The sequence below is a fragment of the Vanessa atalanta genome, chromosome 10, assembly GCF_905147765.1.
Source record: "Vanessa atalanta chromosome 10, ilVanAtal1.2, whole genome shotgun sequence".
In the NCBI taxonomy this organism is placed as follows: Eukaryota; Metazoa; Arthropoda; class Insecta; order Lepidoptera; family Nymphalidae; genus Vanessa; species Vanessa atalanta.
Genome location: NC_061880.1, coordinates 5,344,570 through 5,364,448, shown reverse-complemented (window position 1 = coordinate 5,364,448; position 19,879 = coordinate 5,344,570). Strand labels below are relative to the sequence as shown.

Here is a 19,879-nt window from a genome sequence, read left to right as displayed (position 1 = left end):
GAATATCTGATGAGTGGGTGGTACCTACCCAGACGGGTTTCAACAAAGCCCTATCACAAAGTAAATATTTATATTGGAGGTGGTGACCAATCTTCATCAGGTAGTCAATCGTACGGTATATAAATATATATATATAAAAACAATTAAAGTGAATATTTCATGTTTAATGTTTTAAGCTCTAGTCTATAACTTGGTCTAAACTTCAATCTACAATGTAACACCAATGCTTTCTCACGGATAACCCAGTAATGTGCAAGTGCCTACCGCTGGTGGAAAAAGCATTCGTTACACTCAAAATGGTGTTGTGATATTATCATGATTGTTTATTATATCCTGGTTTTAATTGAAACGCTGATACATGAAACAAATAAATATGCACTACCTTAGAATTTGTAATTATTACATGCATAAATATATTAATGAAATCTACATAATATAATACATACTACAATAAAACATCAGTTTCTTTTTATTAGGTCCTTACATATGAAATTGGCGTTTATACGGGAGGAATATAAAGTCATTTTTGTTTGGGAAAAATATATTTAATTAATCAAAGTATGCACCGTTGTTATCTGTGTATTTTTTTAGGTAGTTCATTGATCCCTTTACTATAAAAACCATGGGGTCGAGAATCAATAAACTCTCTGAAGGCGGTTTGGACTACCGCATCGGAGTTGAATTTTTTTCTTTGTAAGAAGTCCCCCAAAATCCGGAAAAAATGGTAATCTGTTGGAGCAATGTAGCTCATCTAACTTGGTGGTTGTTTGTTGTTCAGTGTGTGGTCTTATATTGTCGTGAAGCAGCAGTGGCCTAGAGCGAACTAAGTCTCTAGGGTTCAACCATTGCCACGAACGCTTCCGATTATCGTACAGAATCCACTTTTCATCACAAGTAATAATTCGATTTAAAATCCCTTTGTGATGGTGGATGTGGATGATGTCGTGCTTTGTGATGGATCCGCTTTCACAATAGCCTTTAATTCTTAATTTTCCACCTTGTTCTCCGACCGTCCACTGGGTCCTGAAGGTCGAAATATCCAAAACGAAAACGTTAAAATCAAAAAAGTATCGTTCTTTCTTTTGGGACACCAGCGCAGGACACATCATTAACCCTTCAAGCTGTTTCTGCAGCCGATATACTAGGCGACGCCAAATAAAAATATTTTGTGGGAAAAAAATGAATGACTGTTTTCAAAACTCAAATGTTCCAGCTAAATTAATTTATAAATTTGAATTTGCAATTATTAACCAAAGAGGAAATATTTCAGATCCAAGTGGTCAGTACGACAAAGCACTCATTTCATATGTAAGGATCTAATATATTTACAAACATGAAAAAAGTGGCTTAGTATTTACTATTAATACTTGGGATCATAACAAAATAATTTGTATGTTTGTCGCCGCTCACCATGACATAACCATAAATGAAACAGCCTGTAAATGTCCCACTGAAAAGTAATTTTTTCCCATTATGGTGAAGATTTGGAGGTTATTCCATTACACTGCGCCAGTGATGATTGGTGGATACACGTACAGTCAGCATTTCATTCGCACGTCTTCCGTCCTTGAGAATAAGACAAATTTTAAGCACAAATTAAACAATTGAACACTCACTGGTCCCTCATCATTGTTGCTGGAACCTGAAATCTATAGTTAAGAATCACGTTTATTTAGCCATTGGGCCATCACGCTCGAAATAGCCATGCTGTTGCATTTAATACACAGTATTAAATAAAACATTTAATATATAGATGTATAAAATGCATTTAATAACGGTAATCTTATATAGATTCCCACGGGAAATTTAAAACTATAACGTCATGTCCAAAATCCAAACAAACGATTAGATATAGAAGATACGTATTATATTACACTAGCGACCCGCCCCGGCTTCGCACTGGTGCAATGCTGATACTAAATATACTACAGAATGTTTTTATATGCAACGTTCACAGCTTTTTTCGTTAAATGCACAATGTATTTAAGGCACTTAATTGGATATGGATTAATTCTGTACTGCTTAAAATCTCTTAGTAAATAAGCCATTATTTCTGTTAAAAAGTAAAGATAAGACTTGGTTATTGTGGGTTATCCCGAAGAGATAGACCATTTTCTGTAGAACTTTTTAAGGTGTACAATATTGTAGTACATTATTTTGAACTGTCCCGAAGGGTTTAGCTAGTGTTTGCAATGTAAGCGCAAAAAAATTGTGTTTATTTACGATATCGTATTAAAACACCTAAAATTATCAGTCTACCTCTACTATATTTTGCATGTATTATACATATAAACCTTCCTCTCGAATCACTCTATTAAAAAGAACCGCATCAAAATTTGTTGTGTCGTTTTTAAGACCTAAGAATACACTGGGACAGACAGACAGTGGGAAGTGTCTTTGTTTTTTACGATGTAGTGATTCAATTTATTGCTCAACCCCATAAAAAAATTCAAAACATTAAAAGGTGATTAAAACGTGTAAATAAAATACTGTGTTACAAATAAAGCAACAACTGCTAACACTATAAATACCTGTTTTACTTTGACGTATGACGTTTTCAAGAAATTATCTGCTGACGCTAAGTAAAAGTTAAATCTACCTTTTACTAGAAACCTTCAGTTATCGTAACAAGCGGACATTGAGTGTCGATCGCAATGCAGTTCCATTTCATTGCCGGTGGCAATAATTATATTTGCTTATCTAATGCCAATGTTTATCAGTTCCCAGTAATTACAAATAACTTCATGCTTTCACCTTGAATGTTAAACTAAACTTGAACTTGCCTGAATATTCTTCTATAAATATAATGAATGATAGCAACATCACTTCGTTTAATTGGACTTTCGATTTCGTCGTCAGTCATAAATCACGTTTCTTTTTACTACATCTAAATAACAATTAAAATAATTCCATTTAGTTACGTTTGCTTGCAAATGTTTTGTAACGGGTCCTTCTCATTAAAAAAGTTCAGAGTCATGTATCCGCAACCGACAATGCGTGACCGAGCAAGATCCTTCTCGCTAACAGTAGAAGCCTTCAAACAATCGTGGGATTTTACAGACTGTTAATGGTAGTAGTTACTACTAATGAATGTTTACAGAAAATTGATCATTTTACTATTTAATTTGCGTGTATTGTAATAACGTATTCAAATGTTTTTTTAATATAATTATAAGAATCATAATAATTATTCCTTCCTCGTGCCAACCAATATCAGCTATTGCGGTACTTTCAATAGAATGCACAAAAGTGTGCTGAAATATTTGTAGATGAACTGTCTAATCACTTACTCTTGTAGTCCTACGGGACGGCAGGTATACGCCGGAACAAAGGCTTCACGTTCTTTCTCAAACATAAGAATATAACTCTTTAAATAAATTCTTAACATATCAGCCTAATATTATAAATTCCAAGATAGCTCCCCCTCTACCGCAAATTCGAACTTGACACCTCGAGGCCATAAATTTCCTTAAAATATATTTTTAACAAACTTAACATTAACAAGTATATGTCATATAAAATGTCAACTTTACTTGTGGATGGATGGAATGGATATGTCTATGTCTAAACTGTTAGAATTATTGAAAGCAGCCATTATTTCCATCGATCAATCATGCGATTTATATTGACCGCGGTATTATGATTATAGCGACGTTTATTGATTTTATCATTAATACCAGCTTAGTTGATGATGGGAACTTATTAGGCTAGAAAATTGTGCGTGTTACGAATATTTATAGACGTAATCACTTAAGCTTAATATATAATATTTAACTGTCTTGTTATGCATGCAATGTTCTTAGTTTTATTATGCCATCCATATCTAGCTTAAAAGATTACTTATACGGCGCATATGTTATTAACAGTAAATCGAAATAAATGTTTTTTAGTTCAATGCTAATTGTTAGTATTAGCTACAAATGGTATACATGACCTTCGAATATGTTTTAAAAGAAATTTCATTATTTTTAGTTTCATTATTACCAATATTGCAGGGTTAACGTTAATTGTATTATAGTTCATTTCATATGCTAATGTCATGTCAAGAGTACGATAAAAAATATGAGGTTGATAATGTGTTTGCAATAATAATAATTTAAATAATATAATATCTTCTATGTAGTCGTGAGAATGGACTGAAATATTTCGGTCTTATTTGGTACCACCCTATGGACAGATACCACCTGTGAAAATGGCACTAAGTATCACTGATACAATATAATAACATTAATAAAGCTAATTATGTTTCTACATCCTCGTCTAGTGCGTGCATTTTTTACCACCATACTAAATGTGGGCTACGGATTGCTCACGTGCAATTAGTTAACAGGTAACTGCATAGGAATTGCCGATAAAACAAGCGCGGCTCGTGCTCGGTTTAGCGGTTCCTACGGTGCGACAATTCCATCCCAGTTTTTTACACCTGACATACCAAGCTCATTGGTTTGTTCGACATCGGTGGCTGCGAGATATTTCTTCTTAAACTCGACATTCCGCTTGATCGATCATGCCTTACCAATGTGTCCGTTTGAACTTCGGTTTTGTCATAATCATTGACTGCATTTACTGTGTACAGTTTATATAACTACAACTGTGTTAAAAATTAACTCGTGTTTTTATTTTGATATGTATTTGTATGAACTAATACGTTTACTTTACTTCTAATTTAGCATAGATAAATGAAAAGTCTCAAAAACGTGATACAGCTATCTAGCCTTTGTTGGTCAAACACAAAGAGGAAACTTGTGACAATGTTATCCGTTAAGTGGTCTTTCCGTTACAGATTTTGTAACAAATTTGTGTATTTCATGAACGAACATCGATTTTCTTTATATATACGAATACAAATACGTACATATATATGGAAAAGGTGAACTTGGGTGTGCTAATCCTTTAAAAACTATGTACGTACTACAAAGACAGCCTTGTCATACTTTACTACGTGAATATTATACTACAATATATTTAAATTAAACTAATAAAATGTTTGTTTAATATTAAGATATGACCGTATTTCAAACGAATTAGAAAGTATTAACTAGGAACGGGATATTAATATTTAATTAGTAATTAATTGTCACTAAAATTGTTTAATAATCACGATCGACCGTTAATTTTTATTACCCAGCAAATTACCTTGTCCGTTTCTATTTTATTGTTGTAAATGTTTGAGCCGGTTTAAATTGGGACAATTTTATTGTCATAATCTAGCTATTATTTAAAGGCCAATGTCCTGGCTGTCTGATTATCAACGTACAGCTTAACCTATATGACATAGAGACATGATAGCTTTGATACAATTCAGTGTGATTTTGTTGTATGGTGCGAGCGCTGCACGCGCTCAATCTTTACCATCATCCAATTGATCCTATCAATATGTTTTTACTCTCAATGTCGAGAATGTATTTTTAATTAGGAATGGGTACCGTATAGCTGTTATTGTAAAAGGAAAGCGTCATCTTTTTGGATAAGCACAGTCTTCATTTCAACATAAAATCGGTGTAAAGGATTTACGTGTGTCTTGACGAGGTACCTACATAAAAATAAGAGAACTTTAAAATTTTAAAAAATTATCTTTTTTTGCATTCTGACGGTCTTTAACAATATTGGGTATATGTCTAATTAACTTTTGTCACACAAAAACGGCTCAGCAAAATCAAGTAAAAATATGAACCAGTAAATGACGAAGTACAAAATAGGATCGTTTAAAACACCGGAACTTAAATTATTACGCAACTAAATGATTGACTGGTGGATATGGCAAATTCTATAAATGCTGACTTCGAGATCCGCTTTCGTAACTGTTACGTTTAACTGCTGGTTAAGTGTCAAACACTTATCTTGATTATAAGGTAGTTCACTGTCCATAATTATATAAATAAACTATTAAACTTCTAGAACTTAAACGCTTATAGGATAAAATGTAAGTAATATTGAGTTTATATGCGATTTAGTAATACATACTATACCTTGCTATATTCGAAGAACTTTGTCTTGAGGAAAATATATTATCCAAAATTAATATTTTTCAAAGGCTTACATTGGTTTTTTTTTCTCTATGTTTGTTGTATTACTTTATTCCAAGTAGGCGAAATTGAAGAAAAGCCTTGCGCCAAATAAAGGTCAAACCAGGTCTCTTAACACCTCTTGAACAAGCTAGCGATCGTTTATGATAATTAAAGAAAATCTATCACTAAACAGTGGCGTCAGCATCACGGTCAGTCATGATAAAGCAAAAATATTTAAAAAAAAATACAATTGTTTACCTGTGTTGTTATTATAACATAAATTTCAAAAAAATAACATGAAACAGAACAAATACTGCTTGGCGCCATTTATTTACCTTTCAATTTAGATAGTATAATTCGATTAGTAAGCACATTGACAAATTTTAAATGACATAAGCACTATAAAATCACTGAAGTTAAGTATGAGTATTATTAAAGTATTCTGTTGAAATAATAGTTTTAATTCGAATAAAAATATATACGTTATTAATATTATGTTTACAATCCAAAACTTAAATCGATTTTGGAACGAAAAAAATCTATGTCCTAATGACGAAATGAATACCACACACCATTCCAAACTACAGATATCTGTCAATCCTTTTTTTACTCGATTCCCTGGAAGACCCAAGAACCATTTTTTTTAATTTAATATAGGTAAGCAGACTAGCAAATGGGCCACTGGACCTGATAGTAAGTGGTGACCACCGCCCATAGACAAAATACTTGCATCGCCTACTCTAAAGTATCTATCAATGTTGTTATAATAATATGAACTGAAGACCTTAAAAGAAGGTATTGTCATTATGTTATAAAATATATTAGCGATAGATCTAACTGCTTAAATTTGTAAATCTATTTATATTTGTTTTTGATTTTTATTTGTCAACAAACAAAGCTAGTACATACGCACGTTGTAAATATATATGACCTTTGAATTGTGTCATTTTGTTGCGTCTAACGTACAAAATGCCGATTCCGTGCCGCTTCACAGATAACGTTGCGAGATAGCCATTAGCTTACATTTCTGTAACGAATATCATTACATTCATCTAACAAAAATGATATCCCAACTTGCCCAATACACTCTTGATATATTATCTATGAGTCAACCAAAATAAAAAAAAAATTATAATTTTATTCTTTGCTTAGGTGACCACAATTAACATATACTTATTCATATCATAATTTACACTGACAATAATATCATAATCTTCTTTTTCTAAAATATGCAATAATTAATTAATGATTTTTTATATTAAAAAGAAGAATATTCGAGATCAATGATAGTTTTAATTGGTTTTGACCTTTATTTATTTTTTATTATAATTTAACAGGTAAATGTCAAAATATCATTTATGTTATGCACGATATATTAAGATTATTTGTTCGAATCGATCGATTTCAATTTTATCATTATTCGTATTCGTATTCGTGATAATATTCTGCAACAAATAACGCAACAAAAGCAATGAAGAAATACGCTAATGAATATGTCTTAAATGAAATTTGCTTATTTCATCGCTACTAAATGAGAGTAAAGATACATAAAATATTTATTATAAGTTAAATATTTATTCTATATTAACTTATTTTATGAAATACAAATTATTTCATAATTTGTGTTTCAATATTTTTATCATATTTTTAATTGTTTCAGGGCAAATCCGTTATACGTCCGATAGCGTTCAAGCCGCTAGGCGGGCGCCTCTCTGCAGGCGGAGAGCGGTATGGCTCCACGCCAGTGCTAGCGAGTCGACCGCCATCACTCATGACCCTATATGGCAGTAAGTATATAATATTTTTAATAAAAATGGGATTGATATGTACAATTCCAAATGTAATCGGTTTTCATATAGGTGCAATTACCTTTATAACAAAAACTATTAAAAATTACAATTTTAAGTATTTGTCCAAGACTTTTAAACTAAAATTATTTTATTTTATTTTTATTAGCTTCGTGTATTTCACTTTACGTGTATTTCAATGGTGAATCGAAAATCATGTGGACGTTATTTTTAACTAAATTGCACCTTTCGTGTACTTTTTCTCTTTACACACGAAGGCGTGCCCCTCCACGCTGAATTATCGACGCGAATGAGTGAGTGAGTAAGATGACTAATGTAATAATATAGACGCCGAAAAATAACTTATAGGGGCGCGCCTTCGTTAGTGAACAGATCCTTACACCTATGCTATATAAAAGAAATAGTAAAATAAATCAAAAAGTGATTTACTTATGAAACAGCTCAACGATACTTGTCAGGTTCGTCGGATGTCCGCGAGGCACGTTGGTGCGGGTCGCCACAGCCAGCGTCACTCTCCGCTTTACCACCCGCCACGCTTTCCGCTCCGCTCCATCAACGACACCATTCCGCTATTATGTAAGTACAAGTATTATTAATAAATACCTTTGCAATTGTATTGTCGGCTGAGCAAAAGGCTACTCTACCCTTAAGGGGATGACTCGTAGTGATGTTAGAATTACATCCGACACGTACTTCACGATATTTTTTCTTACCTGCTGATTTCGATATTTATTACAAATACAAATTAAAAACATATTCAGTGCTAATTCAGTTTCGATCTATGAGTTCAATATATCAAGCAGCCAATAATTTAAATTTGTATTAAAAGGACCAAGATCAATAGCCCTATATACAGTTTTAGCAATCAGAATAAAAGTAATGAATGAACGAATGATGCGTCATCTTTATGTGATAGAATAAATAAATAAATTTTCTATGATTTCTTTTTTGAGTTAAATAATAACTGCTTGTGATGCATTTAAACATAAGAAGTATTATTAAATTTGACCGTACGATAACTCTATTCGTAACTTACAATGTGTTTTGATAGACCAAAGTTCCTTTGACTACATGCAACATTAATTTTAACAATCATTGTTAACTGCCCGGGTTTTATTACCCGCATCTATCAATTAAGTCCGGCCATGTTACATCAAACACAATGTTATTTAATAGACTCGTCTGTAGATTAGTCATGCTATTTGACATATTGGCCAAATACCGATTAGATTTTATCGAAATTAATTGACTCTCCGAGAAAAAATTATTCAAAGACACATACTTAGTTAATTTATTGCCATCCAAAGAATTTTTTATTTTATTTCACAATAACTATTTTTATTATATTTATATTAATACGGGTACCTAAAGAAAGGAACGGAGTGAAACATATCTGTACTAATATTATAAATGCGAAAGTAGCTCGGTCTGTCGGTCTGTCGGTCTGTCTGTCTGTTGTTCTTTCAAGGCTAAACCATTAAACCTAATTTTATGCAAATTGATATGGAGCAAACTTGAACTCCAAGGAAAGACATGGGCTTCTTTTTTATGCCTAGCACCTGACACCCGACCCCTAAAAAAAGCCGCGAGCTAAAACTAGCAGCATTATAAAATAATCCTAATATTTAAATCATAGTCTAGATAATCTCGACCGTTCAATCTTCTTTCGTACGTGTATAAGCGAAATAATAAGTGAATCTTTGCACCACCAACAATTACTACGTTAATAATTTGAAATTAAATTAAGTACCACTATAATAAAATAGAAGAGTGCAATATAATATAATATACATTATAATATAATAAGGTACATTAAAATTGATCGGTAAGCACAATTGATTGTTAGGAAATGACTAACTGTAGGTATTATTTATAAAAACCAGACATCCCATATTGAGTCATAAACAAAAGTCACTGAGAAAATATAAGAGTTAAAAATATTCATTTCATTAGATATATTCGTTTTTTATTATTTATTTAAACTGACGATGGAAATTAAAGTACTGTCAATTTTTATTTTATATATTTCTTATAAATGAGAACGCCTAAGGACATTTAAGTTATTCTTAAAGTTATTTATTATCAACATTAACATTTTTTTATTAAACATTCATATAAAATGTTATTTTGATTATATCGATATTATAATAATGAAGTATCAGATTAAGTTGTTCTTGATTATAAAAAGCCTTAAAGAGAGATAGTTGAAAGACGATTTCTGGTTTTGATAATTAGTTAATTGTATATTGCAACTTTATTATTACACTAGGTACAATAAATAAAACTAAACAAATACGGTTTATCATTTATTAATATCAATTTATTATGGATACGTTTCCCTTATGTTTACCGTACCCCAGTACGATTTTTTTTGTTTTGGCTTTTATTTTTCCAAGAGGGCACAGATTGTTTCGCTATGATTTGGATGACACTTACTGAACGCACCAGTCAACGTCAAACATGGCCGCCCGTTAAACTTCATGTCATCGAATTTTGTGGATTTTATATCGAAATATCTCGGTTATACGAATTTTGCGGATATGAGTCGTCGACTAAAGGTTTCGATCGGGTCTATCGTAGACCTGCACGAAATTATTAATATATATTTTTTCTAAATAATAATTAAAAGTAATAAAATTTCGTCATTGTAGTGTTAGTAATTATACTGATGCTGTTTGAGCGTGTCCAGCAAGTAGCGGTAAAGGTTTAGGATCAGCTCGTTAGACGAATAGTTTATAATTAATGATAAATTACAAGCAGGCTAGGTAAATCTTGTTCATATAATAAATATTGCTGTAATCAGACTGGAGCCTGTTTTTTAGCAGGTTTTAACGTTTCCTGTGTTTTTATAGCTATATATGTAGCGAATCTAATAATACATAAGACAGAGTATTTATTTATATGACAACAATAATTAATTAGACGACCAGCTGAAGAGTTACAATTTACTTTTTTAATTCCATGTGTTCGATATTAGCGTGTTTTTTGGAACGTTAATTTATCGTTCATTCTTTATTATCATGATCAAAATATGAGATTATTTAATTAATCTACAGAACCATTGTTACAAGTGGTTAAACATACACGTATGGTAAACACATTTGTATTACATTATAAATAAATAATTATCGCCCGTATGCAAGGAGGGTCTTATATTTTAGGTTTAGCCTGTGTCCTTCCATGGGATTCAAGCTTCATATGAAAATTCATCAAATTCGGTTCAGTCGATTAGCATTATTACCGCATATATAATATTAATATAGATAATGAATTGACGAAACCGTTTTCCTATATTATTTAATGGAATATGAAAAATGGTCGTCTATAGACAATAGACGTAAATTGTAAAGAGTATAAAGGTAAAAATTTCGATGTAATTTATGTGTAGTCACTCAGACTACATCAGGGACGAAAACATTTTAACTCGGATATTGCTGCACCATCTCTCATACCGTTATCTTAAGTATACATCGACTTAAGAACATAATGGATGTTGCTCACGACGGACTTTATTAACTATGAAATTGTCTATTAATACTCCTTTAACGACTCTCATAACGATTAATGTGCTTGTTCATCTAGACTTCTAGTAGGTGGTCTTATTACTATGTTCAGATTGAGCAATGTAGTCGAAATGATTTTTAAATTGAAACCATAAAGAGTATTTCATTTGTGGTCGGAACTAATTCTTATTTTTATTATAAAATTTTATTAAATCATTTTTTCCTGACTGTACCCAATATACTTTTTACTGATTTTTTTACTGACTATACCTTTTAACTAATCTAAATATCATATCCTACCATCGATTGTTTTCATTTCCTTTATCATACTAATAAATAAACGACAAAATTTTATATACACGTACGAACACTACCAAAGCTTTTTTTTTTTAAATATATACACTTAAATATACCTATATTTTACATCCAACAGTATAAAGTCGCTCTCATGCGTACATACAATATCGTATAAAATACCTATACAAAAACGAAATTCCTCACAAAACCCAAGACGATCCCACGATTTAAATAGAACTGCTAACAATGAGCTTAGTAGTGACATTTAAAATCATTGGTATGGAATGATAAAAAGATTGTACAAGCTCTTAACACTTAACAGAAATAATAATGGAAATGCCATGTATGATAACCGTACCACAGACTCTACTTTATAAATATATTTGGTTGGATCAATCAATTTAGAATCAAAAAAAAAATTAAGCCCAACAACTGTTGGAGAGATTTCCTCCGCCTCAAAAGGAAATGATAAACTTTTACTGTCTTTATTTTTTAATTGGATAATAACAGTACTTTCATTACATTATTATTTAAGTAATAGCGCGTCAATGGCGATCATTAAATACATCATAAAAGTGTATAATATCTGTCTTAAAACGGCAAACGTACATAAATTAAGGTAATTGTGTTTAAAATAGCTAACAAGCTATTTTATTTAATAAGCTAATACCTATATTAACTAGATTTCATATAATAAACAAGATGTCACTTTAAATACGTTTTGGTCTAAGGTACGTTACAAGTGATTCCCAGTCTGAATCGATGGCAGTACGGCACACATTGCTTACCAGGAATCAAACGTGTGTGTCGGAATGTCGTCTGCGAGACACTACGTTAAGATAGTGAATTTATTATCCTTTCATCGACATATCCGCTATACATTTGATTTCATTGTCATGAGTGACATCATTCGAATTCCCACTAGCATTCGTAATGGACTGATTTTAATTATTAATAGACCGTCTGTCGTTATTCTGACTAAGGGATGGATCACCGTTGTTAACGTACTAATAGTAAAAGCTATATCGGGAAATATTGAAAGAGTATTTTATAAAAAATATGGTTTTATTTTGAAAAGTGAGATGTCTTCAGAGATTTGTTTCAAAAATATCAAATATGTCACCAATATAACCAAACCTTTATATAAGTAGGTATTTCAAAACAGTTGTTTAATTACGAATTTCCGAACGACACACAAATGTTTTATACCTATTCATTGAATGTACTAAAACATTGATGTACAAGATATACACGAACATGGTAACTGTGTTAGTAAATTTTTAAGATAATTATGAACGTAAACGTTGAATAATATATGATATATGACCAATTTTATTTAATTCCATTCGGCTATAATCAAGACTTTCATTGTAATATTTTTTAAAAACATATTTTGCGAACTTTGATATTTCAAATAAAGTTTACATGAAGTATTCATAAAACATTGAAAGACAGACTAATGCTTACTGACCGTTCAATTTCCATAATTGGTTTGACGAGCAATAAGCGGCTTGGCGCATTAATCCTGCTCCAAGTACAGATCTTAACCGCGTTATATTTATCCAATTTGAGATGAAAACGGTAGGAGAGGCAACGATTACGCGATTATGTCGGGCGCACCGTGACAGGCCTTAAGAATTTATTGTAAGCACTAGGGTGGAAATCTTAACTTTCAAATGAAAAATATAAAACTGTACACTTATTTTATACAAATTTGTATCCGTGACTTCGTTCGAGGTATGAAATTATATTAATAATTTATATGCAATAAATTCTTCAATTACTCTTTGTTTTATTTTTATCATTACATATTTCTTTTTTCCTATATCTCAAGCTATAGGTATATTTTTCTCTTGGAGTTCTTAAAGAATTATTGGAATGATAAATATCAAAAATAAGAAAGCGTATAAATATATTTAATATTTAAATATATAAAATAGTTAATTTTAAAAACGACGAAGAACATGATGTAAGTTTTTAATGAGTTAAAAAAGAACGATGCTGTAATACTGAAGAACATCAAACGATCGTGGTTTTGTGGTAAAATGCTTCGGTTATGTTTATGTATTTTTACGTAACTTTTAAAATTCAAGTCGAAGTGGAACTATTTTCTATGAGAGGGAAGGAATGTAAATATGGAATACCTAACTTCTTATTTATTTAAAAATTTGAAAGCATGTTGGTGTGTTGTCGTAAATGTTTCAATAGTTGCCCTTTAATAACGTTCAAATGAGGAAAGGGATTCTAAGGAAATTTTACTTATTTTTTAATGTACCGTATTATAAGATAATGTACCGTATTATATATCATAGACTTGTGACAATATGAGTTATCATAAAAAGCAAATATATAAAAATAACATTATAAATTAATACATTTCGCTTAACGGAGCGTGCTATTGCAACTAGTACCTACGTTATAATTTAATCATTTCTTATGTAATTAAGAAAATTTTGCTTTCCAATATGCTTCACTATAATTAACAGGTGACTTGCATATTACTACTAAAGATACAGACGTCATTCTTTCTCTCTCTCTTAAAGCTATTCAATTAAAAAATATAATACATTCAGAATAAGTACGAACGCATTTTGAATATACATATCAATTATACCTGAGTATATTATTATTAATAAATATAAACAAAAGGACGAAAAAAAATCTTCAAACCTTACGCAAGTAAGCTGTATTTTAAAGAAATATTTTTTGTTATTAAGAGAGAAAAAAGTCAATAGTGCGTAATAACTCTCGTTCTTGCAAATAGTAATATTAAAAAAAAAAAACTGTAAATTGCATAATATAAGTAAAGCATTTTTATTTATAATATATTTGTGTACATCGATTGATAGACAATAACTAGATCATTAATGCATTTATGTGCTGAATATTTATTAAGAATTTCTGATGTACAGTAAAATAGAAAAAAAAGATCAATAAAAAGACCACCAGATGATTCTCCCCATGTCAATGACTCATGGTCCCAGTCCATTAGCCGTTTAATTAAAGTTATTAGCAGAACTCGCGTGTGCAGCCGCCTTAACCATTCGTGAATGAGTACTGTTTGTAGCCGTAATATGACGCTTTATTTTACTTTCATTTTATTTCAATATTATTATAAAATCAGTATATATTCATATATCTAATACTAAGTCATTAAAACCAAAATACTTAGGATTGTGAATAAAAATAATCGTACTTCTATAATTATGAGAACCATATATATTGTAAACTCCTTGATAAAGGACTTCTTTGTAGATCCCATTACGTATACGTTTGTAACACTCCGTAAATGTATCACCACAGAGCAAAAGTTCTTCTATTAGATAGATACAAAGCTTGGTGCTTATATTTATTTTAATGTTATCTAAATATTTTTTTGAAAAAAAAAACTAACTACTCATAAATGTTATCAGATTTAATTTTTACTCTAAATATTCTCAATTTTCAATGTACAACATATAAAACATACAATATACAATAATTATTAACAATAAAAATGTTAATAGCTTTACTAAGTTCTATGTATATGTTGTTTAAACATAATAAATTCCTGACTCATAAATAATTCACAATAAACCAAAGGCGGTCCTTAGATACTTATAAATAGACAACAACAAATTATTGATTCACTGTATTTGTTATCTGAGTCTTATATATCTTAACTAATTATTATGAATACTTTACCTGAGACAACTGGAAATTAGAGTCCTCATTAAACTCTATTTTAATATAAACGCGATCTCTTAATGCTTTATCAATTGGTGTTAATAAAAATAAATGATAATTATCAACATAGATGCGCCAAGTACAGTTTTAGCGTCCCGATACGGCACGCGCTCGCATTCACACATAGCACACTGCGTGGTCACGTCGTTTGTTCTTCGTAGGTCTATAGCCTATCGTTTTGTATTATTATTAATAACATATCAACTAATTAATAATGATAATCTGTTGTGAAATATTTTTTATGTGTTAGTGTGTGTGTAATGACTATAAAAGGATTTTGTTGATGAAGAAAGATGTATAGGTGAGTCCTTGGTCTCGTATGTTTCGCGTATGAATTCACTCTGCATTTTCTAGCTTTTTGTTTATTTTCACTGTACTCATTGACACTTTACAATATGCATTATTAATATATTACTCGTTTCGAAACTAAAAACTAATAAGCCAAGAATAGAATAAAATTTTCTAAATATATCAATTAAGTTGATAGCTGTTTATTTTTTGTTCGTATTTATTCTATATTATTTATTAGAGTAGATTAGTAGTGTAGAGTTAACGTGCAAAGTAATTTACTAATTGTAATATTTTTAAAAATATTTACACAATACCGTAAACACGAGATTATAACTTCCAATGTTTTTAAATGTTCTATCCTTGAGTATATACAACTATATAATCCAAAGCAAGCCTGGATACATTTCAAAGTAATGGTACAATTTAAATAGGCATAGCTACGTGCTAGACACGAAAAATAATTATAATGACTTTCACGTGACGATTCAACGGATGCTCTTTTTCGCTGCAATATGAACCTTATAGTCAACGCCCTAAAGTAGTATAAATGTAAATAATTTATTCCGTATATCGCTGTTTCATTGTAAGTGACATAAAAAGTGTCATTAAATGTAAATATGTACATATATGTAGAAATCACGACGAAGAACAACTTTAACTTTGTGTCTTCGATTGTCATATTAACTCTACGATTGTTATAAATTGGTTTATTAAAGTTTTTACAATATCTGAAATAATTAATGAGATATTAAAAAAATAAAATGTAAGAAACATCCCATACAAGTCCCATTTCTGAGTAAAAGCTTCCTTACTTGTTAAGAAGAATTAGGTGTAAGTATATTTAAGCTGGTATACCTTATTGCTTAATGAAATGCAGTTGTGAAACCAGCGACAGTCTTCATGACTTTAAACATGTATAAAAAAATAAACTAAGATACACAACAATAACATAAATCGGTAGTAAGTAGCAAATACTAATGAGTAAAAATTCATTAATAAAATTAAACTTACTTTCAAATTCATACCTTCATAATTCATTAAATTTAAAATAAAAATAAATATATTTATAGAATTAAATAAATAGTGTGTACATTCAGATTAGCTGGTAACGTTAGTAAATATTTTTATTCAATCCCCTTGGCCTTGCGTTAACATTCCAACGGATATCGTCTTTGGATTTACATTATAAGTATAAACTTATCGTCCAGTGTTAATATAGAACTATCTAGCTTTGATCGAAAAATAATAATATAACAACATTTTAATGTACTTAAATACTTAACTTTAGTTACCACTGAAATGACTTTTGAGACTTTTTTTTCTATCAAAACCTCAAAACATATGCATTAATCATAAACAATTAAATGTATAATTATCATCAAACAAGAAAATTAACGTATACTAACACTTAAGTAATTAAAATATATAATTTTTCAATTAATCGTTTAAGAAACGTCGAGATAATGTTGTCCTCTGAAACATTATTTTCAACCTTATCGATGCAATGTAATGCTACGGTATAATATAAACACTAGACGACAAGCTTTATCGTATTGTAAAATCAGAGTTAAAAGTCAGACTCATCGTTTAACTATTTCCTTTGATATTTTATCAAATACACACAATACGTTTCCTGTTGTGCAAGCTTGAAATTGAATAAAAATTGCAATGATTTTGGAATTTAATTACATAATTTAGAAGCGTTTCTAATTATATTATAAGTAGATTACATTGCAGAGTTCGCCAAAGTATTTAAATTAACCTTTACTGTATTTAAAATTATATGTTAAATTTAAGTCAATGTGCAATACATTATTGTTTTCTAAAAGTAATTTTATACACAACAACTAAGTATATAGGGATAGGGTAATAGGGATAATATTAGGTTTTTTTTTTATTAGAGAGATATTTTATATTAGTGAGACATTGTAAACACGTCCAGGGTATTTTTACGTGCCTATTTAAATATCTTGCAAAATAATTAATAGACATAATAGACATATGTTGATGAAAGTTCCATATTATTATAAGTCGAATTAGCAGAATTAGCTTGAAACTGGAAGAACAAACAAACGAAAAAAAAAAGTCTTTTTCTGTATCTCATAAGTTACTGTGACTTCATATTTATATATTGGGTATATTTATACATATTATACATAAAATAATTTAGATAACCAAATTTATTTTAAAGAAATTATATAGTTAAAAGGGGAAACCCCTTAATTAGCTTTTGGAAATGCGAGCTTATATAGGTACTATTTATAAATTTTAAACATTAGGTCCGCTTAGTATTGCGTTAGCATATGGCAGCCGCGTGTCAATCCTGTCTAAGAATATATATTTTTTTTATTTTATGAAGAGGGTTCTGGAATGTGACCGTACTAAATAATATTAAGAGATCGGATTTTGCAATTCCATATGTATGAAGTTAGTAAGAAGTTAGTTACAAAAAAGAATACTTTATTTAATCTACTTTATTTGTATTTTATTTTATTTTACCTCATTAAACTTAAAGTGAGCATGTTATAATAATGCTATTTAGAACATCAACGTGTTCAACCGCTATCAAGCCTTTCAATATATAATTCATAATTTATAGCAAAAACTCTGCAAAAAATGCCATAAATAGCAAGGTTATATTGAATGTACATATAATTAAGACAAATACAACTTAGACGTGCGTTTTTACCATTGTATATAATTATTTTAAGACACATGTACGTGATATAAAATAAAAAATAAAAAAATATATTATTACTAACTTTTGTAATGTACGTGGTATTACTTGCACAAGGAACATAGCAATTTAAAACTAAATTAGCATTAACAACATAAATGCCTCTAAGTATACCCAACAATGTCAATGTTATCATGTGTTCATTTTTTGTATTGCTACCAAAATAAAATAACCTACATGTGATTGGAAACAATACCTAGGTGCGATTTGAATCATACTGTTGCTTGTCTTTAGAGATAATTTTCAACCACTTACTATGGAAGGTAATGTAATTAAAAGTATTGATTACGTTAAAGAAACGTCAATAGCATACATTCATCAGATGATTTGTTGATCTAATGCAAAGATTATAAGTCAGCAGGTCCTGAGGTATAGAGTTAAGAAGATGACAGTGTTACACTCTCGCACCGCTCTAAAAGCCCGTAAATCAATGGACCTTCATCTGATTTCCCGGTTTTTTCGTATGTTTATGCAATATAATATCCTGTATTGTTGTGTTTCTGCCTTAAGCTAGGAGGACGTTTAATGCATCTGACGAAATTGAGCGATGATGAAACGATAGGTATCATTCTTTGTTCGCAAGATTCGCAAGATTCTAGTAACACTAACGACCATACAACCTTGTCGGTGCTATTAGTGAAGTTAATAAAAATTGAAATCATGATGTAACACACATCGGTATGTTACTTAATAATTTAGGAAAACAGAAGTTTATGTTTAACCGGAGGCTGCTTAGAATATAATGGTGATCAGATAGTCAGGAACTACGCTCTGCGGCGTCTAATTTGCATTGTACAACGGATAATTAAAAATAATTTGTTGGCATTATATCGCAATGCCTCTTCAATTATAAGAACCTTCCGCGCATTGCGAAATGTTACTGCTAAGGAAGATATAAAATAAACATTTTAACGATATAAATAATTAAAGAATTGTTTTATTTAATTGCAGCAATTAACATCCGTTCCCGGTCTACTATTGTTATCAACATCCACTACTCTCATTCAATCATTCGCTTATTCACTCTGTTACAAAATTATAACTATCAAACTTAGAAACTGCTTTAGTTTCGCTCGTGGGCGTTTGGATTTTAATTTGACACGAATTATATGGAAATGTTTAGTTTTATTAAAAATATATAACGATGTCCATAATAACTATTTAAAGTAATTTAGCTGAAGGTGGTGTTTCGATATATATTTATTAAAATTCGTTAGATATTTCAAACTTCTATCGAGCTTCAATTTAATTTTCTTTATACGATTGGAACACAATCAATTGAAATTTTTACTACATAAAACAATAATACAATTTTTGTCTTTAAAAAATAATTAAAAAGCCTCTCAAACCGAATTACTCTTAAGGTGAATGTTACTACTAAACAGCTCCACTGCGGTTTGCTGGATAAGAATAGGATAAAAATTAAAATGCCACATGAAGTTCTCACGATATTATCCTTAAGCGCAGAATACGAAATGTAAAATACAGGCAAAAAAAAATTAAGCCCAT

At 30.3% G+C, this 19,879-nt stretch overlaps 1 protein-coding gene across 2 annotated transcripts in view; it reads left to right on the top strand.

The window, feature by feature from the left end:
- LOC125066734 (leucine zipper putative tumor suppressor 2 homolog) overlaps positions 1 to 19,879 on the top strand; it is a 90,564-nt gene that overhangs the window by 65,018 nt on the left and 5,667 nt on the right. For both annotated transcript variants that reach the window (XM_047674979.1, XM_047674980.1), the window contains 2 exons: positions 7,669 to 7,795; positions 8,275 to 8,392. In XM_047674979.1, the coding sequence (XP_047530935.1) occupies positions 7,669 to 7,795; positions 8,275 to 8,392 (245 nt within the window). The remainder of the gene's footprint in view (positions 1 to 7,668; positions 7,796 to 8,274; positions 8,393 to 19,879) is intronic.